General features: G+C 40.3%; 1 protein-coding gene across 1 annotated transcript in view; it reads left to right on the top strand.

Moving 5' to 3' along the window:
- Positions 1–6,043: 6,043 nt before the first annotated feature.
- Positions 6,044–26,169, top strand: part of PAXIP1 (PAX interacting protein 1) — a 31,064-nt gene continuing 10,938 nt past the window's right edge. Inside the window, exons 1-11 of the mRNA XM_059474624.1 lie at positions 6,044–6,142; positions 11,050–11,184; positions 13,029–13,072; positions 15,600–15,663; positions 16,004–16,117; positions 17,963–18,610; positions 21,331–22,054; positions 22,871–22,965; positions 23,909–24,004; positions 24,321–24,458; positions 25,787–25,908. Of these exons, the coding sequence (XP_059330607.1) occupies positions 6,053–6,142; positions 11,050–11,184; positions 13,029–13,072; positions 15,600–15,663; positions 16,004–16,117; positions 17,963–18,610; positions 21,331–22,054; positions 22,871–22,965; positions 23,909–24,004; positions 24,321–24,458; positions 25,787–25,908 (2,270 nt within the window). The 5' untranslated portion in view covers positions 6,044–6,052. The remainder of the gene's footprint in view (positions 6,143–11,049; positions 11,185–13,028; positions 13,073–15,599; positions 15,664–16,003; positions 16,118–17,962; positions 18,611–21,330; positions 22,055–22,870; positions 22,966–23,908; positions 24,005–24,320; positions 24,459–25,786; positions 25,909–26,169) is intronic.

Raw genomic sequence — 26,169 nt, 5'->3', positions numbered from 1 at the left:
CACTTTTAATGGGCTGTGCCCAGAAAAACCAGCACAGGTCACCCCCGAGACACTGGAGCTTCTGTGTGAGCACAGTGATGCATCCTCAGGCAAGGGTCTTCTGCCATTCCTCCTTCTGGATGTAAAGGGAATATTTAACTATCTGGACAACATACAGAAAGAGAGAGATGGGATGTCAGTGTTTTATCAGTGCTAATTTATGGTTTTCACTCTACTCAGAAGCACAAAGCCATAAATGAATCCTGGAGATCATCTCAGAGCAGTTCCCAGGCTCACTCTTCACACTGTTCTGTAATATGCTCTGCAATGCCACCAACTTTAGTTGGCTTTTTCTGCATTTATGCATTAATAATGTAAAAATAAACACAAGTGTTAGTGTTATTTGAATAACAACAACAACAATAACAAAAAAAAGGATTTGGCACAAATAATGCCAAATTTGCTCATTTCTAGAAAAATTCATTTTGGTTACTTTGTGTTTCATTAGCTTTTTTCAAGCCTGCATGACTGAAAGCCCAGGCTCAAAGGAAAATTTGCATTCTCTATTGTTTTGCTGATACTAATTTACCCCAATGGAAGGCCTGTAAATGATGTTAATCTTGACAAGCTACAAATAAGGGCTACAGGGATAATTACCCACCATATTTCTCAAATTCAGAAAATGCACAGAAATTGGTAGGTACCTTAGTTGGAGCAGAAACAAGGACTTCTCTTGAGGTGCAAAGAATGGAGTCTATAAATTATACTATCACATTTTATTTGTGGCAAATGTATTTGTTCTTTCCCAGAGCACTGGGAAGACTTGCATTCTTCTTTGCTGGTGCAATACAATCAGGTCCAAAATTCATTAAGAAAGTGTTATAATGCTTTATATATGTATTTTAATCTTATATATAAATAAATATATATAATATTTATATGTATTATTATTATATATTATATATTATATATTATATATTATATATTATATATTTTTAATATATCTAAAAGTATGTATGTAATTTTATGTATTAATTATATGTAATTTATATAGAGGTGATTATTGGCAGTCTGAGGGAAAGACAGAAAGAATTTATTTCTAAAGTTGAATGAACCTTTCACATTCCTTAGCAGGTAACACAAAGGAGTATATCCCCTCTTTTACCACTATGTCTCACTTCTGGCAAAAAATATCCTTTCATTAAGATGTGCTAATCAAAACATTTTCCCCCCTGCTCCTTTATGCTCAGTTATAGTAAAGGTAGAACTTGCTACTTGGCACTTGCAAAAAAAAAAAAAAAGTATTATATTAAAAAGGAAAGCTGTCAAGCAAATGACAAGGGATTCTCAGTGCAGTTCTGGAATTAGAGGAGAATCAAAAATGAAACTACCAGTTCCAAGGGAGCCTTTTAGGATTCAGTGTTGCTGTACAGATAATAAGAAAGTTTTTAATTATAAATCATATTTGCCATTGCAAGTAGTCCCACTGAAGGAAGGAGGAAAAATGCATAGACAGCTCAAGCCAAAACAGAGCCCTCTGTGTACCTGTTTTGCACATTTTGATTCTGATTAAAAAGCAGATCTTATTCACGTTAGGAAATGGGAATGGAGATGATGCAGGCAGCATGTCTTTTGGGTTTTCAACAACTTTCCAGGCACACTGAGAAACTAACATCAGCTTCTGTAAAACACTGGGTACTTTGTGAAGATATATTTTGTTGGAAAAGTAACATCTAGAGAGCCAGCTGCTACCAAACAAGTATGTATTATTAACAAAGGACTCAGAAAGCCTTCTGCTCACAAGGGTAAAACATATATACAATTTAATCTAAGCTTCAAATTTAATTAACTACAAATAAAAAACCAAGCTGTTGTTTTTTCACAAGCAATTACACCTGAATATGATACTGTAGGTGCATATGAATTTTTCATATAATCATTTGTGCACACAAGTAAGGCATTTATGTAAGCACGCACAAATCTTGTCAGCTTGGTGGGCTTTCACCTTGTGCAAGCAACACCCAGTACAAAATTTAGATCACAGTTCTTCTGGAAACAGGCTCATGAAGTTCTCTGTACAGAGCTCTCATAGTTAAGAGATCAGAGGAGTGTTTCTGGCAGAGATGATGTGCTGTTCACATGGTTGTGGACTCTGGTGATGACAAACACTGTGCATGGCCAGGGTCACATCAGCAGGGACAGCTCCAGTGGCCTCACCCTGCTCTCCCTCTGGGGACACTTTGAGGCTGTGTGTGGTACCCTGGTTTGGGTTCCCATCTCCCTGTCTGCCCTGTGCTCCTCTGGCTTGTGGAGGTGGATCTTTGGTGGGCTGATGGTCCCTGGGATGGGCTGGAAGCAGCTTCAGAGGAGCTGGGCTCCCCCTGCTTCCATTTGTCACTGTGTCACTTGGCTCAGGCAGATGAGCTTTACCTCAAATCCATCTGAGGCTAAATACAGGTGAGCACTTTGCTCTACACCTGAGATCAGCCCACTGATCTGACTTATTTCTGTCTGCTGACATGTGAGCAGAAGCCAGAATTTATTTCTGGCAAATTCAGGGGATATTTTTCTTCTTCAATAACAAATTTATCATGTTCAAAACCACACTTTTTCCATCTCGGTTTTTCCTCGTATGGTCTGGAAACAAGATCACACACATGATGCAAAACTGGAACTATTCATTTTTGTTAGAAATAATCTAATCACTAGAATTAAAAAAAATTCTTGACAGGTGACTCATGAAATCCATAAAGAAGTAAAAAATATGTTCATTAATCTAATTCCTCTGCTTATTTAGAAGGTACTTAAGGGAAAAACTTGTGACTCATGGGAGCAGTCTTTTCTCCTGGGAGTGGTCATTTTGAAGACAAAAAAAAAATGTGAATAAAGAAAGAAAGCTATTTCTGTGTGAGAAGATTAGCAGCACTGCTGATAATACAACAACCTGTCTGTGCAATCCAGTAGTGAGATCTACAAAATTTTTTTCTGGGGCCATTAGAACTGTTTAAAGTGCTTTAAGGCAGGTTTTGTGTAGAGTTGTTGCAGTGCATTGTTTCATGGCACATAATGGGAACTCTATTATGTGTGTTTTGACTGTGCTGCACAGCTGGGCACCTGCCTGGCATCTGCTCCAGTTGGGCTGGATTTTCCTCCTGCTCTCACCTGCTTTTCCTGGGGCTTTGTCCAGAAGCTGCTTCATTTGGGTCAGGGAGGTTGAGATGGTTTCATTCTTCAATTTCCTATAGAAAGCTCTGTGGTTAAAGAACACCCAGAGGATTTAGGCATCCCGTCGCCATCCCTACCTTGTGCCTCTGCAAATTTACTTTTACTCCATTCAGGAAGAGGAGGACAGACCCAAAAGTCCATGTCCCACACCCCAGGTCAGGGTAACAACAACCTTCTCTTTGCTATACAGGACCAAATTTATAAAACAGTTTTCTTCTGGTAAACCTATTACAGTTAATTCTTAGCCTTTCTCTTTTTTCACATTTCATTATACTTCCATGCTGTGGATGGAACCACACTTTATTCTTGGATTTTTATCATAATTAGTTAAAACAATTTACCCTTAAGGATAATTACAATTACTCTCATGCATGGTTACTTTTTATTTGTAAAAAATTGATTTTGCAGTGAATTTCAATGATTTGATACAGTATTCTGACATTATATTTCTATAGAATTTTCAAATTGTTGTGATTTAAAACAGAAAATTCATCTCATATTCTTCTGATTTGACTAGCTGAACAAATGGGAGATCCAAGATGCAATAGCTGCAACTCCAGCTGAAAGTTTGGGAAGGAGCAATGAAATGAAAAATATGTGCAAGTTGTTTGCATTATGTTTTTGTTCAGTATTAGCATAACTCTTGTTTTGAAATGCTTGTGATCTTGGAGTTGTACAAAGAACCAAAAATTATGTGACTCTGGAAAAAAAATCCCAAGAATTAAAAAAAAAATATAGGCAGAGAAGGGAAATTAAGAGGACAAACCTTTGGAGGACAAAACTTTGGTTTTCTTTGTGTGGAGCTGGAATATGTGATAGTGTAGGGGCTTAAATATAAGGAAAGCATTCCTGTTGGAAAGGGCAATTTCTCAGTGATCACACAGAGAAAGATGAATCTAAGTAATGAATGGCATCAGGAAGAGGAAAGAACTCAGAGAAGAATGTGGAATAGAAACCTGAGAGATAGCTATATTTATCAAAGAAAAGAAGTGAAACTTACCAGTGCTGGAAGATGCAGATGATTACAGAGGCAATGAAATCCAACAGGAAAGGAAGCTCAGGAAGCAGTGGTGGTAATGAAATCTGATAGATCAAGAAGAATAGAAAATGTATTTTGCTGCAGGTGAAGGAACATTTTGGTCAAAGTAGTTCAGTTTGGTGTGAAGAAGTCAAAATGGATCAAAGATGGAATTGGAAAGAGTGAAAAGTATGGAACTAAGAAAGCAAAGGCTGGACATGGCAGCCTGGAGAGTGGCTATAAAGGAAACAGAGCTCAAAGAAATCTTTTCAAAGATAGTCCAGGAAACACATGGCACAGAAGAAAATTTCCCTGAACAAGGATTATGAGAAAAGATAGTGAGATGAGAATATGAATTGTTGAAAGAAAGAGCTAAATGGATTTAAAAGCAGATGGTTATTTCTACTTTTTTTTCCTGCCCCACAACAAAACAGTGCAGCATGTAAAAGTTAAGGACTTTTTAGTTTGATTTTCACTTTAAAATGTAAATTTCATTGGGAGGGTGGGCAAAACAGTAAAACTTTCAACCAAATGTCCTTTCTGGAGTGGAAAAAGAACAGGTGATATGTTGGGTATTTCTTGCATAGCTGGAGTAGAAAGGAGACAATGTCATGGGGAGATCCAGGGGACCTGGGTGAAGCCTTTACCCAGTAAAATTTTATCCAGTAAATAAAGTAAATAAATGACTTGTAAAACAATTTATAGTTTCTACCATAGTTTCAAGAATAACATAGGTAAGAAAAGAAAGTGAGACAGGCCTTGCAGGCAGGAGGGAAATAGTTGGTGTCCTGTATTTTTATTTCACTAAGTCTTGCAATGCCATCTCTTAACATTGCTCTAAGTATGAGAGGGAATCGTTGTCCACATCAAAGTATTATGAGGATGTTCAAAACTTTTGAAAACAGAATGCTTATTATATAGATACTATTATATTATCTAGTATTTGTATTTTAAGCATCCTTGTCAATGCAGCAATGCTTAAAATATACAACATGAAGCAGGCTCTGAAAGTGCTCGTTTCTTTCTGGTGACTCTAACCTATAGAAAGTGATAATTATTGTTTTCTGTTATCTGAAATGGGTAGGCAAGATACATCCCCCTCTAGGTGGGAATGCCTGTCAATGCATGCTTTCCAGTTTCTGAGGGAAAATACTTTATTTCGGTGGGGCTCGATGACCTTTTAGGTCTTTTCCCACTTTAGCGGTTGTATGCAATGATTTCGGGAGCAGTCGGTGCGCTCACTGAAGAGCTGGTTGTTGGAATACACACCACAGCCATCGGCTGCCGCTGCCGGCTGCGCGGCCCCGCCGCCATCGCCCGCGTCCCCTCACGGCGGGGCCGAGGGGCGGGGCCTGAGGGGGCGGGGCCTGGGCGACCCGAGGGGCGGGGCCAGGGGCGGTTGCCTTCCCTCCCCCGGCAATGGGCGGGGCCGGGTATCCCCGCTGCCCGCCTCTGTCGTTCGGGGCGAGTCCATTGCGTCCCGCGCGGGGGGAAGCTCCGGATCCGGATGCTGTCTGCCGGTCCGGTTCGGGGAAAGAGGGAGGAGCGGGGATAGCGCCTGTGGATCAGAGGCGGGCGCGGCCTTGCAGCAGCCGTGGTGGCTGATCGGGCGGGGGGAGCCGCTTTGTGGGGGCGGCTCTCCCCTCCCCCTTCCACCCCCCCTACGTCCCGGCGGGGGATGGTGTGTCCCGCAGCGCGCGCCTTGCTCGCGCGGTTCGGCGGCTCTGCGGGGGGAGGGGGACGGGAGAGACCCGGGCCCCGGTGGGTTTTGCAGCGAGCGCGGGGGAATAGCGGGCAGGGGGGGAGCGCCCGCTGCTGCCGTCCGGGACCATGTTGGCGGACGACGAGGAGGAGCTGAAAGTCCCGGAGGAGATGTTCAAAGACGTCAAGTTCTTCGTGGTGGGAGACATCGACCCCAAGGTACCGGGTCATCCCTTCAGACCATTCCCGCCTTCCCCTCCGTCTCCCCCCATCCCGACGGGGGGGGGGGCACTGTGGAATCGTCCGGCTGCCGCGCGCGGGCTCGAGGCTCGCGCCGCCTCACGGGGAAAGGGCGGGAGTGGGGGCAGCGCGCGCCGGAGGGACCGTGAGGGATGGCCGGGGGGGAGGGGAGGCGGCCGGTCCCGATCCCGGCACCGATCCCGGCACCGATCCCGGCTGAGCCCGCGGGAAGCGCCGCCGCCGCCGCCATGGGAGCCGCGGCCCCGCCGCGCAGGCCCCGCCGGAGCCGCCTGAGCGGAGGAGGAGCGGGCGGAGGGACTTCCTGTGCCGGGCCGGGCCGGGCGGGCAGCGGGGGCAGCGGCCGCCGCTCCTCCCGACTGGAGCGTTCCGCAGGCCCGGCCCCTCCCTGTGCCCGGTTCCGTGCGGGTACGCGGGGACAGGCCATGGGGAAGGCTCGTCACGGGGGGCCGGACTGGCTCTTCCCTCCCGCCCAGACCTTCCCGCCTTGGCGCGGCCCCGGGCACGGCCCTGGTACCGCCCCGGGCCGCCCGGCGCGGTGCTGCTGTAGCTTAGGCCGGGGGCCGCCCGCCCCTCTGCCTTCGCCCTGGGTAATGCAGGTGGCCTGGCCGTAACACTCGTGGTGGGCGAAGGTGGTTGAAACAAAGTTTTTGTGCCGTGTCCAATTAGGCAGGTGTTTGAAGTGCACCCTACGGAGCTTTAGGACAGCGGCTTCCTGCGAGCCGGTTACTGCATGCTTCACGCTGAAGTTAAAGTCTTTGCCTCTCTGGTATTTGCTGCAGTAAAGTCTCAGTTCAGCGTTGGGTTCCTTTAGCATCCTGTCCTGGAACTCACTGAGCTTCGGATGCCTGTAAGTGACCTGGAGACACAGGCACTGGCCTGTTCAGTTGGTTTTCATTCCTATTGTGCTAAAAGAAATACAGTCTGGGAAGAATACAGCTACAGATCAGGATGAAAACTTCTTTAGACAGTCTCTAGATATAAAATTTAGTTCTTAAGCCGTTAAGTCTTTACACATAAAATTTTTAACAGTGGCTTAGCACTCAGATAACAGATTCCTGTACTTACCAAAAAACTCTACAGCAGCAACGTTAGTCTGTGTATGAGGACAAGTGCAAAATTCCTGTAGCACTCTGGCACATCATTTGTCATAAGAGCAGTGTCCTGCAAAGCCTGCTCTTAGTTGTGTGTTGACATGGGAGGACAATGAGCAGATTTCCCATAGAGCAAGAAGTCAAGCATTCTCTTAAACTGGTTTTCTGTCTCATGTTAGATTTTATTCTTCTTTGCAGTCATTGTCATAGGGCTTTGATTCAGTGCATTGAATTTTCCTGTGCCTGGCTTGTGAGGCAGAGGTGTCAGTGTGAGGAGGTGAGCTGGGCTGGGCTGAGCTCAGGGCCAGCTCCTGGGAGAACCCTCTGTACCAGCTCAAGCCCAGCTGGCAGCTGAGCACAACACAGCTGCTCTCTCACCCCCACCCTGTGCAGTGTAATGGGAAGGAGATTCAAAAATTAAACTTACAGGCTGAGATATAAAAACAGTAATAATTGAAAACCAGGTAAGGTACAATGTTAATGGTAAATAATAATGGTGAGAAAAAGGGAAAGAAAGGAAACCCCAAGCAAGTGATGTGCAGTACAGTTGCTCACTGTGCACTGACAGATGCCAGACTTCATTCCTGACTCCAGATCAATCCTTTTTAGGGGTAACTCCTCCAGTTTATATCCTGGGCATGACCTGCTTTGGTGTGGAATATCCCTTTGGCCAGTTTGGGTCACCTGTCAGGGCTGTGCTCCCTCCCAGCCTTTTTTGTTCCTCCTCACTGGCAGAGCATGACACAGAGAAATAGTCCTTGATTTAGGATAAACACTGCTTAGCAAAAGCCAAAACATCAGTGTGTTATCAATATTATTCCCACTCTGAATCCAAAACACAGACCTGTAGCAGCTACTGAGAATAATTCTTTTCCTTGCTGAGAGCAGGACACCCTCCTGTGAGCATCCTCTGGTACCCTGGGGCACCTGAGTGTGAGGAATATTTATCATTTATGTGTTTTGAGCCAAGACAGAATGCAGGAATTGTAAATCAAACTCAAACAGTTGAGTGAAATTTGTCCCATGACTGATATAAGAATACAAAAATCTTTGGCACTTTTTACTGCTTCATATACCAGTGGATGCCAACTTGATTTTTTCCTCCTTCATCTTCTGGGGAGGAGCACACTTTGATCAGCTTAAGTTTCTAAATGGCTTCACAGAAAACCAGTTACTGTAATAAATATTAAAACAGACCTAGCACAAGTGAGTATGCTAATCAAAACAAATCCAAGAGCAAGAGGAAAAAAAGTTTTTTTTTTTCAGGTGAATAACTGCATACCTGCTGCAGTTATTAAACTCTGCCTCTTAGAGCATGTGCAGCATTCATTGGAAGGGAAGCAAAAGTCTGGAATTGTGCTGAGGTGTTCTCTGGCAAATGAGGGAGAGCTGGGCTGGCTCTCAACTTCACATCCATTCCATTCCATTCCATTGGGTGCATTTTGCTCCCCACACCTTACTGAGGGTGAGCAGTAGATGTCAGCTTCTCTTTTTGTTTTAATAAATGCTCTTCCTGCTTTCCTCAAACGTAAAATCCCAAACCAATGTTTTGGAAACACCAGTTAAAATCAATATTTCCTTCAGAAAGAGATAAAAAGTAATGCAATGCAGCACAAGGTCTTTGAACAGGATATTTGGGATTTGGTTATCTTGTTTAATTTATTTTTATATGCCCATTGTCTTAATTTTGAACTATTCCTCTTGCTTCTTCCAACACAGATTTTAGTGGGAGAGACCAAGATAAAAATTTAATTCTTCCCTTCCCCTCCCAAAAAAAAATTAATTTAATGGGTATAAACCAATACTTAAATGCAGGATTTTTACAGTGTTCATATTAAGGCATTTCAGCATTATGTTTTCTAGTTACAGGTTCATATTTTCTGGTTATATGGTTGCTATCAATGTGAGTTCTTTAATTGTGCCAATACAACTTTCCAATGCAGGCACTACTTAATCTGAAGAAGTTATGTATTCTGAGAGGAGTTCTGAAGTTGATGTGAGCTAAATTAGCCTGAGTCTTTTTTTCATGACACATAAAATAATCAAATGCATTATTATCTATCATATTTACAGTGTTTAAACTACATGAAATCAGTGTAACTTTTAGTGTAAGGAGATGCTTTGCACAAGTTCTGTAATGCAACATTGTTTTGATATAAAAAACTCATACTTTTGGCACATTATTCATAGCTGCTTTGTGATGCTGTCAGATTTGGGTTCTCAGTTTTCATGACGTTCACTCCTTTTTTAGCCTTCCCCTAAATGAGCAGTTGAATGGGATTGTAACTCAGGGGGAGCTGTGTGAGACAGGGAGCTCATGTGCTGAGACTCTTCTTAAATGCCTTCTGTTTTCAAAGTGTTATTTGGATTTAGCTTCTCCCTTTGGAGTGATACTTCTTTATGGATTTCATGAAGGAAGGTGTATCATGTTTTAGGGGATTGGTGTGCAAAATGGAAACATTCACTCCTGTTTCTGGCACTGGTGAGAAGGACAGCAAGCTCATGATCAATTTTCTTGGTTATTTTAGAGCATTTCTTTTGGTAATATTCATCCATTGCAGAAAAAAAAAGTTGACTTTTGTTTTCTTTAATGGAGTTTTAAAGTCAGGTACTTCTGTCAGGAAGTGCCAAAATTGCCTCCTCAGTAAGTGGTGATTTTTCTACCCCTGTTTTTCTACTTGGCAGAAATGCTTTATAAAATAGCTTGATGCTGTGTTTTGAGAGTCTCTTTTTCAATGCTTCTTTGTCCTGGTGAGTGAACAGGGTAGGGAATAATTGCTTAAGGACCAATTAATTTATTTATACTTTGTTTGGTGAATGCATTGCCTTGCTCTGTGCTGTTCACTGCTGTGGGCAGAGCTCTGTTTTGAAGGGAATGTCCAGGAGGTTTGCAGGGACAGGCATCTGTCCCTGGCAGGTTTTGGGAGATGAACATCACACCAGTTTTGTTTTAAATCAAAGGGCAATGAAACAATGATCTTAAATGGCATTTTTAACTTTTGAACTCTTTTAGACTATAATGTTTTAAATAATTTTTCTCTTCCTCCCCTCTACACCCCACTACCTCTGTTACCTTCTTAGTTTAAATGAAAGTCCTGGTTTTGGGGGTGCAGGGCTCATCACACAGATATTACAGCAGAGCTGAGAGAATGCTGAACTCCTGAAGCACCACCTGCTATTTGGTTCTTGCAAATTGTGAGTGAGCTGAGCTTTGGTAGCAGGGAGGTGTTTTCCATTCTCAGGGCACAGCAGTGGAGTGAAGCACTTCAGTTCCAGCTCCTCAAGGTACTAATTTAGGGGAGCATGAGTCCTACTTGTTATTTTTCTTCTGTATTTCACAAAATCACTTAGTCCTTAGAATTCAGCTTCTTACTGTAAAGTATATTCAAGCACTTCCAGAGCTACCCTAAGCAAAAACAAACACTTAAGAGACCTTTCCTTCCCTGCATGAAGGAAAATTTTTTTAATATATTTTTTGAGGAATACATGTTTTGGAAAAAACTTTCAATTCCCCAATTCCTTCCCCATCATCAATATTTTGAAAAGTAGCTCTTCAGATGCAGTGATGAAAATGTAGTAAGGATGTAAACCTTTGGCAGTCAGGTTTTAAATGTGTTTGGCAATTTCAGGAGAAGTTCTGGCACCTACAGGAGGACAGCCAAGAGAGAAGGTCATATCCATCCATCCAGTGTCAGTGTCTTCTGGCAGGAATGTTTTTCTCAAATAAAAGTTGCTAAAAATTGCTGACTTCTCCCTGTCCTCTTTTGGATTTAGGTTATCCAACTTCTGAAAGCTGGGAAAGCAAAGGAAGTTTCTTACAATGCACTGGCCTCACATATTATTTCAGAAGATGGGGACAATCCAGAAGTTGGAGAATCTCGAGAAGTTTTTGATCTCCCTGTGGTAAAGGTGAGTGACTCATCCATGATATTGTCAAAGTACTGACATAGATCCTTCATTCTTATAACAAAATATTCATCTTTTCTTGAAAAATCTTACATTCTTGTGACACAAACTTTTATCCTGACTTGCAGATTCTGTTACAGTTCTGTTCTCTCCTTGTGCTTGTTGCTCTGTATCTATCAGTGGTGTTGGGTAATTTTTAGTGCTCTGATTTGGATTTTTTTCAGATTTTTTTTTCAGTCATCTGTGAGATGATGTCCTGTTCTACTTTAGAAGTATTTCTGAAGGAAAGGTTCTTAAAAGCTTTTGGCAGTAGAAAACAATTTAGAATAAGTAGTAGCTGAGGAAGGTTTTTTTAAAAACACATAAAATTGGCTAAGTGCAAAATAATTTTGTTCATTCTGCATATATGTACTGTGCTAATTATGGACTATAGAAACTTGTAGAAAATTAGGGGGTTTATTCCTCCTTAGTTTTTTTATGGATTTTTTAGTATTTTTTCCTTTCTTACACTGGAATTACCAGTATTTTGTTACTACTTTCCAATAGCAGGTATTTGTCAGTGAAAAATTATGGGCTTCATCTTTGAATATGTGAACTTGTCACTCTGAAAGTCATGAGAGAGATTGGAAGAAATAACACTGGAATTTCACTGCTGATACCTTTGAGTCCATGATTTTGGGTTATTTTTTCCATACAGGTGCAGGTGGCAGTAGAGAATTTTGATAGGTTTTGTCATGAGAGCTCACCTGACAGTGCAGAACTGTGAATTAACTCCAAAAAACGAAAGGTGCTTGGATAGGAACCTTTATGGTTACACTGGGTGTACTGGTTAATTTGTAGTTCTTTTTTCTGAAGTGGTTTTTGGTGTAATTTTAATTTCATAAGCCAGGAAACTGCTGCCATTTTCATGAGAAGGAAGGACATCAACATTGTAGAGAGCACTTCCTGCTCTCTAATGCCACTTAAATAATTTAATTTGCTTCATAACTGCCAACTCATTTGCTGGAGGAGAGCAAATCTTTCACTAATGTCACTTGGCTTGACCTGAAAACATCACAACATGATCTGTAATCAAGAAGATCAGACTAAGTATTAAAGGGACTGGAAGTCAGAGGCAGAAGTAGCTGGTTATAGGGAAAAAGGAAGATTAAAAACTTAAGGGAAGAAAACATCTTAATTTTTTTTCCAGAGGTGTTAGAAGTGTTTTTAGCTCTTTTTTGTATTATGCCTTATAGGGGAAGGAGAATAACCAGAACTGGACCACCATAAACACAGTTTCCACAATATATTCTTTTGTTTGTCTTTTGAGGAAAAGTAATTCCATTCTGAATGTGATGTCACTCTTTGCCCATTCTTCCTTACGTGCTGCACTGGGACCAGTGTCCTACATCTCCTCCACTCAGTGCCACCTCCCTGTGTCCCTTTGGGCCCTCCTGTCCCAGAATACTGTCAGAGAGGTATCACTGCTCAGCAGCCAGCATTGTTCTGTCTTTAGAAAACTCATTCTGTGTAAGGCTGTGGTTCTGCACTCCTTGCTGATGAGTGTAGAGTGGGATTGTCTGAATTATTTTTTCTTGCAAGTAAGAACTGCAAAAAGGGGGAGGATGAATAAATAATGGAAATGGCATGAGAGAAGGGGTTGCTGCACAACCTGTCTTTATGTGAATTCTTGCAAATAAATGAAAAGTATTTGCAGACTAAGTGCAATGTCTGTGAAACACTTAGACTTCCAAAGCTAGGACATGTATATTAAAACTAGCCAAAGCATGAACTTGGAAGGTAATTCATATTTTGTGCATGTAGAGCAAGGATTTTAATGTCTAAAACCAGGTTTTTGTTTTTTTCAGCCTTCCTGGGTGATCTTGTCTGTTCGCTGTGGAGCTCTCCTGCCGTATCCTTTTTCTGTAGAAAACATGTTAAAGTGGATACCAGTGAAGGATTCAAGTCTGTTTCAAATAGGTTCTGCTTAAACTTCTAAAATGGTGCTTTGCCTGCCAAGCTTGCAGTGTGCTGGGAGCTTCTTTGTGCTCAGTTTTCCTGTCCTTTTGCCTATTTTGTGCTTCATAGGCACTTACAGGACAGCTGTTATCAAATGGAAAACAAGAGCTGGTAAGTGCTAGAATCCAGGTGTTCATACTGGGAATTCAGGCCTTAATGTGCTTCAGAGATTCAGAATTCCTGTTTTATACCCAATAGTTTAAAGTGTGTGCCTTTGCAACTTGCTGTGTTTCTGTGATGTCTAGGCTAGTGATTTTGGTCATTTGTGTGTGGACATAATAAATGTGTTTGTTGTGCTTTCATCATCAAGGGTGAGTGTTTAGTTGCTTATGGTACATGTCTCTAAACCTTCTCCCTGTCCATGAGGAGTGTTCACAAAAAAAAAAAGCTTGGAATTAGCTAGATTTTCAGATTTAAGTAACCTAACGTTGATGTTAGCTTTATTGATGTTCTTTCACATGAAGAAGTTGCACTATTAAAAATTTGTTTTCCACCTGCAACCAGTTTTTTTTAAAACGATACTCTAAGAGCTGATGTTATTGGATACCCAGAAGAGAAATAAACAGATGAGACAATGGAATGGTGCAGTCCATAATTAAATTGTAGCTATAAATGTGGGAATGTAGCTCTCAATGGCTATTGCTCAGGAAGTCTTTATTGTGGGAACATTGGAATGGCCAAATGAAAAGACCAGGTCTCAGTAGTGACTTGTGCTTCAGCTGCATGGGAGAAGGAAGTTTTGCACACTTGTGAGCAATAAATGTGTCCTTGGACCTTTGACTTCCTAGCACTTCATGTCCTTAGAACATGGTGGGTTTAGGTTTTACTCTGAGACTTATTGTGCTCACTAAAATGTGTTGTTAAGTCTTTACTTCGTTTTAGCCTGTTTCAGTCTCTTTATGACTTCTAGTGCAGTGACATCTGGCCTTTCATGAAGGATTTAGGCACTGCCATAATGAAACAAATACAGTCATTAATAGGAATAGCTTAGCTTTTCTAGCTGAATGCTTTTGTTTGAGATTCTGCATTTTTGTCTTTAGTTCATGTTTTAGTTTGATAATGGTCAAAGTGGTCATTGAATTTTTGAAGAAGCAAGTCCTAGGAACATCTTGTGTCAGTTAGACATATGGATCTAATAAGAGCTTTAAGGATTTTATGTTGCCTTACCAATTCTGGTGCTTATTTGATGGGCATTTTCCTGTCAGTTGCTAAAGGTAAAGTTTAATATAGAAAGATTTAATTCATTGTAAAAGCACAGTAATTTTTTTTCTATTTTAGTGGAAGTTGTTTTCACCAGAGGGAACTTAAGATGGCAGAATGTTCTCCTGTGCTCTGCTCACTGATGTGTGCAAAGTCTGACTAACCTGCAGTGGAAGGGAAGGGGCAGAAAAATGAAGCAGACTCTGAAGAAGGAAAGAGTTTCATGTGTGAAAACTGTGGCTATAATGCCTTAAAGAGGGCTGGCAATTTCTTTTGCAGCAAAAGCAAGAGTGAGGAGGGTGTGTTTTTCAATGGTCTTGTATAGATTAAAAAGAATCAGAGCACTTCTGAGCTTTTGTTGATGGCAGGAAGAAAAGTGAGTTTTGCTGTATTCCCTCTGTTTTATTTTATTGTTATGCTGCTTGTAACTTTTAAAAACGAGTCTCTTTCACTCCTGTTCTTTAGAGAGTGCAAGCTCCAGGCAAACTGCTGGACCTCTTAAAAGTTAAATACTGACTGTCTCTGCTTTATGTGCTAGCAGTAGGTACTCAGGCAGGGAGTAGACACACGTGCACTTTTGAAAGATCCAGTACTGAATTTCTGCCTTGGATGAAATGGAGAACAATTCAGGATGTTCATCAGGCTTGAACTTCTTGAGGTATTCTGGGTTTTGGCAGTAATTTATTCTGAAGTTTTAAAGTGCTCTCAGCTTTGTCATCAGCTTGCTGTGTGCTGTCTCTTCTGGCCCTCAAAATGTGAGTGTTGCTGGTGCATCTGTCAGCATCAGAGGGAAAATAATTTTGTTTCATTTAAAAAACCTCTGTCTGCATGTGACACAATGTACACCCGTTTCTGTAGTCATTTTTTTGTGACAAATGTGCATGGATCTCAAACACAAGATGATATGAAAGTGTGGGAAATAGGGGCAAGTTGCAGAAGTCTGACAGTCCATATGTCTTTCCCAGGTTAGTTCTGGTTTAGAATGTTGCCAGAATTGATCATAGGATTGATGGTGTTCTGATCCAGTTTGTACATCAGGTTTTTTTCTTGATGCATAAACTTTTATTGCAAATAGACAATGTGCTTTCAAAGATGAAAGTTTTGGAATGGTCAGGTACTTGGTATGATCTGAGAAGTACTGCATAGACTGTTTCATTTCCTTCTGATGTCCCTCAGGAAACTTGTCTGATTATTTTGCATCCTTGACACCTGCTTTCCAGTGTAAATGGCTTTTCTCCAGAATCATGTCAGATCTTTTTTGGAGTCACTGCTTGTCTCTCTCAGGTAAGAAGTGAACCATATTTCAGTCTACTCCAGTGTGCATTATATGTGGGATGTTTGCTTTTTTTGAGGAGAGATACCAGTCTTTCTGTTGTACTATGACTTTTTTTCCCTCTTTGTTTCCTCTGTCTCTGCAGGTTAAAAATTACTCTTTAGTGGTTTTTCTTGTGTGTCTTTGTCACCCTTTTTTTCCCTTTATTACTTTCTTGCTAATTTGGTATTTAAAAGTGATAGGTAATACATTAGCCAGCCTTGTAAATAGTGTGCTGTGGATTACTAAAATTCTTGCAGCTGAAGCCAGCTGGGTGCACAGAGCTAAAAGGCTTTTCCACTTTCCTTTTAGGTTTCATCTGAAGACCGAAGTACGCTGTGGGCTTTGATTACTTTTTATGGAGGGAATTGCCAGCTGAGCCTCAATAAGAAATGTACTCACTTGATTGTGCCTGAGCCAAAGGGGGTAAGAGTTTATTACATGTACAGTTTTTGTTGTAGCTCTCATTTGCTTTCAAGTAGTCAAAAATTTTCCATCTGCCTGAAGTTAGAATTCTTAGCACTGTTGATTAACAACTAAATTCAGCAAAATTAGGCATTGCAGCTATTCAGTTTGCACTTATTTTCTGCATGGCTTTAAGCCTGATTAATTTAAAGGATGTCCAATTTCACACTGGTATTTGAATTCCAGTTTGAATAAAGAATTTTATTCTGTATCTTGTTTGTCTTAGCCTAATTTTGATATGTCACAGTCATTAGTGATTGTGATTATATTATAAATCCACAGATACAGAATCAGTGAAGAAAAACAAGGGACAAAATTGAAATATTGAGGAATAAAACATGGGCTGGCACTGGGAGAAGAGAAAGTGTGGCCATGGGAAATGAGTGCTTTTCCTTCTTTAAAATATAGGAAGCTTTGTAGGGCTTGGTTCTTTTTGCTGAATATGTGTGTGTGTTGTTTTTTTTTTTAATTAGGTGCTTGATATTTCTTCTGTGGACTGTTTAGAAGGGTGTATTGAAGACCATTCTAGTTGTCCCTTTCATCACAATAAAATATAAAGCTTGGGCAAAACTTTATTGCCTAAAATTTTGTTTGTAAGAATCAATGAAATGCCTTCATAGTAGCTTACTTAAAAGCTTAAATAAGAAGCTTTTTAGAACAAAGGATGTTGTCTTTAGCTTGCCAGTCAAGAAACTTAAAGAGGTTTTAGCATTCTCTGTCTGTAGGATACAAATATTTTAATGCACACAATCATGGAATGGGAACAATTTTATGGGATTATTACTTTCTGCTTCCAGTCCTGCTGCTCTGATACACTACAAGGGAAACTGCAGCAGTTTGTAACAAGAACATCTCTTTCACTATGAAAACTTACATGATTGCTCTGAGAGGATTACAGGATGAGAAAACAAGATTGTTAATAATTCTTACCAGAATGAAAGAATAAAATCTTGTGTTGCCAAATAAACTGGATTATAACTCCAATCTCTTTATTGTGCATGAATGACACTTTCATTGTAGGAAATAATTTCAGAGAATCACTATATCAATTTACTCTGAATGTGCTTGTTGTTAATTTATGTTGTTTGACATAAAAGCTCAGTCATTTCTAAATATTAGATCCTGAAATAAGTTTCAAATTTTTGAAAGAAAGTTTTTCTGTACTGTTTTGATGTATGTGAGGGGTTTCCATTAAAGAGGATATTCAAATAAATAGGACACTGATTCTGTGTCTATTCTATTTATTAGGAAAGGAAACAGTGAAACTTTAAGATTTAAGATATATTCCTGCTGAAGTGCTTTTTTTTTAGTGATCACCTTTTAAATTTTTGTCTCTATTCTGAGATTCTGACTTTTTCCCCAAATGCTCTTTCGTAGTGGGACTGGGGTTTTTTTTACTTTTTTTTTTTTTTAATAGTGGATAAAACATAAACTGTATTGTGACTTGCCATTAATGTCCTCCTAAAATCACATGCATTTTAGTATTGACCATGATGTTCCTTGCTGCTGGGTTGGAATATTTTGATGATTGGGTTAGAGAAGAATTTTGCAAGTGAAGACATTCATCATTTGCAGTTGTGCCTTCTGAGTCCTTTATAGTGTAAATGTGGAGAATTTGTTTTTTTTCATTTTAATCTCTTGGAACTTGTGGTTCTGCACAGTGTAAGTCCTGTTGGATCTGGGCAAGATTACTCTCTGGTATTGGACAGTGTCCTTGTAATCTCCTTCTCCATTCTCTAGCCCTGATCTCAGAGAACTTATTTGTGATTGTTTTTGTCTTTAAATAACTTTTTTTTTCCTCCTCAGGAAAAATATGAATGTGCTTATAAACGGGACAGCATTAAAATTGTGACCCCAGACTGGGTACTGGATTCTATAGCTGATAAGAGTAAAAAAGAAGAGACTCCTTATCATCCTCGTTTAATTATATACGAGGAGGAAGAGGAGGAGGAGGAGGAGGAAGAGGAGGAAGAAGCAGAAAATGAAGAACAAGATTCACAAAATGAGGCTAGTACTGATGAAAAGTTATCAAGCCCAGCATCTTCTCGAGAAGGATCACCTTTGGGTGATCAAGCTTTTTCACCAAAATCTACTCCTGCTGATAAGGCAAAAGGGGAACTGATGTTCGATGATTCTTCCGATTCCTCTCCAGAGAAGCAAGAAAGGAATTTGAACTGGACCCCAGCTGAAGTCCCACAGGCATCTGCAGCAAAGCGTAGGTTGCCTCAAGGGAAGGACTCCGGGTTGATTAATTTGTGTGCCAATGTCCCACCAGTGCCAGGTAACATTTTGCCTCCTGATATGAGAGGCAACCTCATGGCTTCAGTGCAAGGTGCCCAAAGTTCTGACCGCCAGGAAATGATGGCCACGTGGAGTCCAGCCGTGCGGACGTTAAGGAATATTACTAATAGTGCTGATATTCAGCAGATTAATAGACCATCAAATGTAGCACATGTAAGTGTTGGATTTTTAATTTATAAGCTATTGGACTTTTTCTTAGGAGCTATAGTGTCCAAGAACTTCAGTTTTCTTTTGCTGTTCTTGAAATACCCAAAGTTAATGCTTCCCCTTATTACTTAAAATTGTAGCCAAATTCGTAATTTCCTTGTAATAAGTAACTTAATTTCTACCAAGTTCACAGAATGCATTTGGCAAAAACATATACACAGCTTTACTCTTTCATAACTGCAGCATGGTTTAGGTTTGCAGTAAGGACTTCTTGGTAAGAGAGGGAAAAACATGAATTTAGAATTATTTTGCTAGTTCAAGAAACCTGGTTTCCTGTCCTTCTAGATTCTCAGTCACTGCAAGGAATTATTTATGCCATAGACACATGAAATTGTGGAATTGATTGTTCCCACAGCAGATTCAGTTCTATACTGCATTGTTCTGCTGGGCATTGTTAGGTTGTTATATAGTGTGCATATTATGATGGAGAGGTCCTAACTTACACTTCCTTATGCCACTTGTGTAGTTGAAATAATTGCTGCTCTTGTGTTGAATGTTTTTCTACAAGATAATAAAAAGCAAGTGAGCATGCTGCACCTGCAGCATTGAAATGCTTAGATGTTTGTGGGAAGGGAGCATGAGTAAAGGAGGCCCTGGTAAATGTTAGACATTTCTTTCATTTAAATAATTGCATTGGTGCCTTTCTTCATGTTCATCTGATGGTAAAACTTTGAAAGGTGCCAGAGCAGTATAGAGGCTTCCAGCCAGTACTTACACAGTGTGGAGTCACTCAGAAATGTTGATTCTGTGCTGATTATATGACATATTAATACAAAATGGAAATACAGGCTTTATTTGAAATCTGATTAGATTCCTCTTCTCAGTGCCTTGAATTGTTTAAGGGCTGAGACTTCTGGGCAAGGCCTGAGCAGAGCTGCCAACCATTTGCTCAGTTGGCCAGCACATCCTCTCCAGCCCAGTCACTGTGCCATCAAATACAGCAGTGGTGTCTCTGTGGAAGTATTTCTCTGTCAGCAATATTTGCAGAGCTACAGGGCACTGGTGCTTGTGTGCTTTGGCTTGTCTCTGTTCACCCAAAGTCTGCTGGAGCAGGGGCTGGATGATGATGTGTGAGGGCTGTACCAAGCACCCTCTCAGGCTGCTGGGCCAGCTCCAAGGTTCTGCATCTTAGAATTGTGAATCTGCTTCCTGGAGGGAGGAATACCTGTTCTACCTTTTCCTCTATAACTTCTCTCTTTCTGCCCTGAATGAGAGCAAGTCTCAGTGAACATTACTGGGAAGTTAGTGTTTAGTTTGAATCTCAGATTTCTGCCAAGTAGCAAAATCTGTCATCATCAGGTGTTTACAGATACAGTTACTTTCTGAATGTAGCCATAGAATGCTTTTGAAGGTTTTAGCCCTTTATTTTGAAATACATGTCTAGAAGCTTCTGTCATTTTGGCTTTTGCTACTTATTGTGGGGAGAAGCTCCTCACACCGAGCCATGGAAACATTTTTTGTGTGTGTTATTTTTAGTTATTGAATGTTTCTACTGTGGTGCTGCCAAGACATGAGCGATGGGTGGTGCATTGATAATCATGGCTGCACATGGGATGCAATACCAACCACATCGGAATTATTTATTGACACCTGAGGTGTTTTGATGAGCATTGTGCAAACACTTGAGCCACCTCTGATGGAGAGTTGATGAATGGCTGAGAGGATACAGTAATTGGCTGTGTGCTCTGGTGATGGGCTTTGATTCCTCTCACACACGTTGCTGAAGGTGACGCTGTGTGTGTTGAAGTAGTGAGGCTGAAGGAAACAAGCTTTGCAGGGTTCATCAAAGCTGATTTCATGTTTAAAAGACTTTATAAATGGCAAGTCTAGAATTTCCTCTTGCTCCTTCTCATTTGTAATAGGTAGTTTATATTAAATATTTTAATAAATATGTAGAACTCATCCTAATCTATTAGAACTTTGCCTAATTTTCCCTTTTCTGATGCATAAAAATTCGCTGCTTAACTTATTTCTGCTTAGTATGAAATGATTTTTCTCTTAACAGTGGGTTATACATTTAAAAATAAAATTAAATTCTGGATTACTTCAGTACTCTATAAACCTAAAATCTAGAATTCTTAAGTAGGGAGGTTAGGTTGTTTTGGTTTTTTTCCCCAAGAAACCCTTAGTGCTCAGCAGATCAATGTTTCTTTGCTTTTTGGTATTGAGATTAAAACACAAGCTGTATTTTTCTGAATTGGTTCAAAACAGCACTAATTAATGAAGGTTTCGAACAGCACTAATTAATTAAGGTATCATTAGCAATTTTTAAGTGAAAATAGGACTATGGAACTAAGCTCTGAATTTAATGGGCCAGCGGGATTTTAAAATTAATATTGCAGTTGATCAATGTAATTATTAATATAGTGTTAATAGTCATAATGCTGTTTGAAAAATATTAATAATACAAGGATGGGCTTTAATCTTAAATTTAACTAAAATGTGCATTGCTGTTTATTAGGAGTCACATGCAGCTCCACTCTTCTCTTTGTGTAAGTCCTGTCTTTTCATTTTGCTATTAGGCACTTAAAGATTTTGTTTAGCTCACAAGGTATTTAGGTGTAGGGTTCTTTTCTTTTAGGAATTGTATTTTCCCAGTAGTTCTTTAAATATTTTTAAAACCGAATGACAACCAAAAGGTCACAAAAATAATCTTTGTTTTCTAGATATTACAATCACTTTCAGCACCTACAAAAAGTTTAGAACAACAAGTAAATCATAGCCAACAGGGACATCCAAATGTGGTGCTGTTTAGTCAAGTGAAACTAACACCAGAGACACATTTATTGCAGCAGTCACATCAAGCACAGCAGCAACAGCACCATCCTCTTTTACACCTTCAACCTCAGCAACTTATGCAGCTCCAGCAGCAGCAGCAGCAACAGCCCCAGATCTCCCAGCAGCCTTTCCAACAGCAGCAGCCTCACCAGTTTCCCCAGCAGCAGCAGCAGCAGCAGCAAGTCCATCAGCAGCTCCAGTTCTCCCAGCAGCAGCTCCAGTTCCCGCAGCAGCCGCTCCACGCGCAGCAGCAGCTGCACCGCCCTCCGCAGCAGCTCCAGTTCCAGCAGCAGCATGTGCTGCAACAGCAGCTGCAACAGCTGCAGCAGCAACAGCAACAGCTGCAACAGCTGCAGCAGCAGAACCTGCAACAGCAGCAGCTGCAACAGCAACAGCTGCAACATCAGCAGCAGCAGCTGCAGCAGCAGCACTTACAGCGACTGCACCAGCAGCACCAGCAGCAGCAAATGCAGAATCAGGCAGCGCAGCACTTAACTCAGACACCTCAAGCACTACAGCTTCCAGTTGCAGCCCAGCAGCCACAACACCACCAGCAGCAACAGCAGCAACTGCAGCAGCAGCCGCTTTTTGGGCACGATCCAGCAGTGGAGAGTTAGTAATCATTGCCTTCTGATCCTGGAAAAAAGTAGCTAATGATATGAAGTGGGGTATAATATCAGAAAGTAACGCTGTGTTTACAGGATGGGATTGTAAGAAATGCCACTCCTGGCTCAGAACTGTTTTTTCTGATTTTTAGGCAAATACTTATATAACATCACATATAATATTAAAAAATATAATATTATTATAATTAAAATATTATAATAATACTTATTTTTATTCAAATAATAGCTAATGATGATTCAGCAATCTGAAAAGCATGAGAGTACTGAGAACATTCTCTTTGCAAATATACAGTTGATACCACAACCACACAACCTATACTTTCAGAACAGTGTTAGTAAATGCATAGGACAATTGTTTCAAAACTTTCCCTTGGAAGAGGGGGAGGGGGAAGCTTTCAAACAGCTACAGAAATACCAGTAAATTATTGAAGATTCAGTTTTGGAAAATTGTTACACCTTGCTTTGAATTAATAGTAGAACTGAAAGCTTTATGATTGTTTTGGCTGTTCATAGCTGATCTCTATAAAAGATGAAGTAGTTTTATCTTTTCTCTCTGGTGACCCTTTAGCTCCTCTTCATCCAGGAAAAAAAAAATACTCTTAACAAAATCAGACTGTGGGTTGAGCTGTGCCTTAAAGGCTTTCAGCTTTGGAATTTTGGATCCTACTTTTTCCAAGGAACTTAAAAAGAGGTTTATAACCTGGTAATAGGAGGAGGTCAGTGTAGCAAATGTATTTTGAGATGAATTCTTCAGACTTTGAAGTTTTTAATTGTTTGTTCTTTATGTGCCAAACTATTGCAGTTCCAGAAGAGTATTTCCTACTGGGCTGTGTCTTTGCAATTGCTGATTACCCAGAGCAGATGCCTGACAAGCAGCTGCTAGCGACCTGGAAACGGGTAAGATTGTGCATAATATAATATAACATAATGTCATAGTCCCTAAATTCTAAAAGAGAACATTGGAAGTACTTCTGTTCTCTCTTCTTTAGGCATCCTTTTGTGTAATTCTTCTGTTACAAACTAAAAAAAATATTCAACTGCTGCTGCCCAGAAAAAGTAATAGAAATACTTTAGGTGTGCAGCCTGGTTGAATTAAGTCTTCAATCAGAACATGATCTAAATAAGTTGCAGCCTTAATTATTTCCCAGTTATTTATGCTTTAATCAGGGAGCTGTAGTACAGCAAATGTAATATAGCATCGCTGTCTAGCTTTAACTTGATTGTATAAAACCATTCTTTTTTGCATATAATTTTGGCATTTAGTAGCCTGTGAGGTATCCACCTGAGTGAATAAGATGGAAGAATAGAGTGTTTCTATTTTTTTGCCAACTTCTATTTTTCAGAAAAATCTGATTGTATCCTTTCCTAAATAAGAGGACTTTGATGTTCTTCAGAAACCTCTGATGGATTTTATAGTTGAATTTTCCCTACAATTTTGCATAATCAAGTAAGCTGTTGACATTTTTAACAGCACTTGTGTTTATTGCTGAGATAGAATTGAATAGTTCATGAAAATTGTTTAATAGTTATACTGCAAAACATAAAAAACATGAGAAGGGTTGTTTTTGTTTATATATCTTTATTTTGTTTATTTTTTTCCATTTCTTCTAAAAAATAGACGTTTTGTTCAGTGAAAAGCCGCATATTTAATTTTCTGTTTTGTTTTCAAAATTGTTCTAAAGCTAGATAACAAACCTAGTTTTGGGGGGTAACTCTTCAGTGAAGTGATGCTAATGAAGGCAGTGTCCTAAAGGGTGGACTTTCATTTCAGACTTTTTGTTTCTTAATGTCATGTAAAAATAGTTATATCCTAGAAGTTCTGCACTTGCTCTCTTACCAGATCATCCAAGCACACGGGGGGACAGTGGACCCAACCCTCACGAGCAGATGTACTCACCTTCTGTGTGAAAGCCAAGTCAGTAACATGTATGCTCAGGTGAGCCAGCTGGGAACCTGCTGGGTCCATGCTTTCATTTTATCATGGAAAGGCAGGCCTTTGCACTGTGTGCTTCAGGCTTAGACAGCAAATATAAAGTTTCTCATTGTGTTTTTATGATTTGTGGTTTTTTGGGTACAAACTTTCATAGTGTGTGTAGTAGACGTGTTCCAGAGAGCACTAAGGAAGATGCTATGAGAAACAGGCATCTAAAATGTAGAGAAAAACAAAATCTAAGTTTTGATTTGTAGAAAAAGTATAAAAAGAAAAAGCATGTATTTTGGGTTTTAAAAGCTGTTTGTGCCTGTGTTCCTAGGCTTTAAGAGAAAGGAAGAGATGTATTACAGCACACTGGCTGAATGCAATCTTTAAGAAGAAGAAGATGGTCCCGCCTCATCGAGCCCTTCATTTTCCAGTGGCATTTCCACCAGGAGGAAAGCCATGTTCTCAACATGTAAGAAGGAAAAGCTTACTTTGAAAGAATGCTTGCTTCATTCCATGAGCAGCATTAAAACAGAGCCAGAAAGTGCTTTACACATTTCTTTTGCCTTGGAAGAAAAGCTTCTGTTAATCCTAAGGTGCTGTGTTGATGTGGTGGTGCTGCCAGGTGTTTGGCAGTGCTTTGCAAGTCTCCCTGAGTTCAGAGTGGTGAGAGTAACACCTGCCTTTGTGAGTTACTCTCAGACACTGAGGGGCAGAGATTGCCTGACTTACACACAGCAAGGTAGCAGCAATCCAGGCTGCACATTTATAGCAGTAGCACATTGAGCAGCATGTGCTTCCTCACCATAACCCAGGATTTTGAGAGGATTTTTAAATGTTTTTCTTAGTCAGTGCTTAGCAAATACCTAAAAAGGAAGCCTGTGCTGCTAATCAGAGGATAGGAGGTCACAGTTCCATTGCCTGTGCAATGAGGAGCTGTGAAAGTGGAATTTTGTGGAATTGGAAAACTTCAGTTCATTGAGAGGCATCTTGGAATGTGCTATGCTGTATTAACCAAGGTGCCAGAGTATGTCTTGGCACTGGATTTCTTTGTGCTGGATGCAGACATATGGGATGATGGCCTTGCTAATAGCCTGTCCTGACTGGCATAAAAAGAAATACAGATTTGGGAAAATTAGAGTATAACAACATGTGTGTCTACTCAGTGGTTAGTAGTAAATGTTATATGCAATGTAATAAACACAGTTTTAAACAGAAGTACTGTAGCCTTTCCCTAAAGAAAAGGTGAAAATGGCAAAACCAAAAACCTGTCAGGATTAAAGATAATAATGGAAGATATGGAATTACAGTTCACCACCTATGATCAGCTAGCAGAGTTTATTTGGCTAAATTGCAGAGTAGAGCACAGTTTTCAGATTTTTAGAGTAGACCAAGTAAGTAAGTGTTTTTCCATATTAATGCAAGTAAGCATTTTTTTGTGTGTGCCTCTATGTAAATTGCAGCAGAAGGAAGATGGCAGACATGTGAGAAGCAAATTAGCTCTGAGCTCTTCCATAATAATGCTGTGGTCTGTGCAAATAAGAAAAAGCTGACCAGAAGAGTGAAAATTATTCTTTTTAAGTCAGAGCTGTTGCTAGAAGCCTCAAATTTTTCTGTATAAACAAATGACTTTTAAATTGTACTGTTTGTATCCTACAAGCCACGCTTTAATCGAGTGCTTTATACACCATGCTGTGCATTTCATTGTAATGTAAAAAGTCATGGAAACATATTTTTCATGGGAGTGTTTTATAAGTGCCATCAATGTTCAGTTACTTAAAACTGTCTTTCTGCCTGCAGATAATCTCAGTGACAGGATTTGTTGACAGTGACAGAGATGACCTCAAGCTCATGGCCTACCTGGCAGGTGCCAAATACACGGGCTACCTGTGTCGCAGCAATACAGTTCTCATCTGCAAAGAGTAAGTGCTGCACTCCCCAGTCCCTGCTTTACAGTCCTTGCTTTCTCAGCAGCCTCTTGCCAGGTGGTGCCTCTCTGAATGTGAGGTGTCACTGACATATTTTATAGAAATCCTTTTGCTAGGATTTTTCTACTGAGAAGCTTCAGAAAAGTAATGTAAACAATAATTATCTGATGGCTGTGGAATGTGGTGTGGATATGGTTTACCAACAGGTGCATCTTTGGTTGTATGTGAATTGTTTTTAATTCATGGCCAATGACA

This window comes from Ammospiza nelsoni, chromosome 1, assembly GCF_027579445.1.
Source record: "Ammospiza nelsoni isolate bAmmNel1 chromosome 1, bAmmNel1.pri, whole genome shotgun sequence".
NCBI classification, from domain to species: domain Eukaryota; kingdom Metazoa; phylum Chordata; class Aves; order Passeriformes; family Passerellidae; genus Ammospiza; species Ammospiza nelsoni.
Note: the sequence above shows the minus strand (reverse complement) of the source record. Positions and strands in the feature narration are given on the sequence as shown.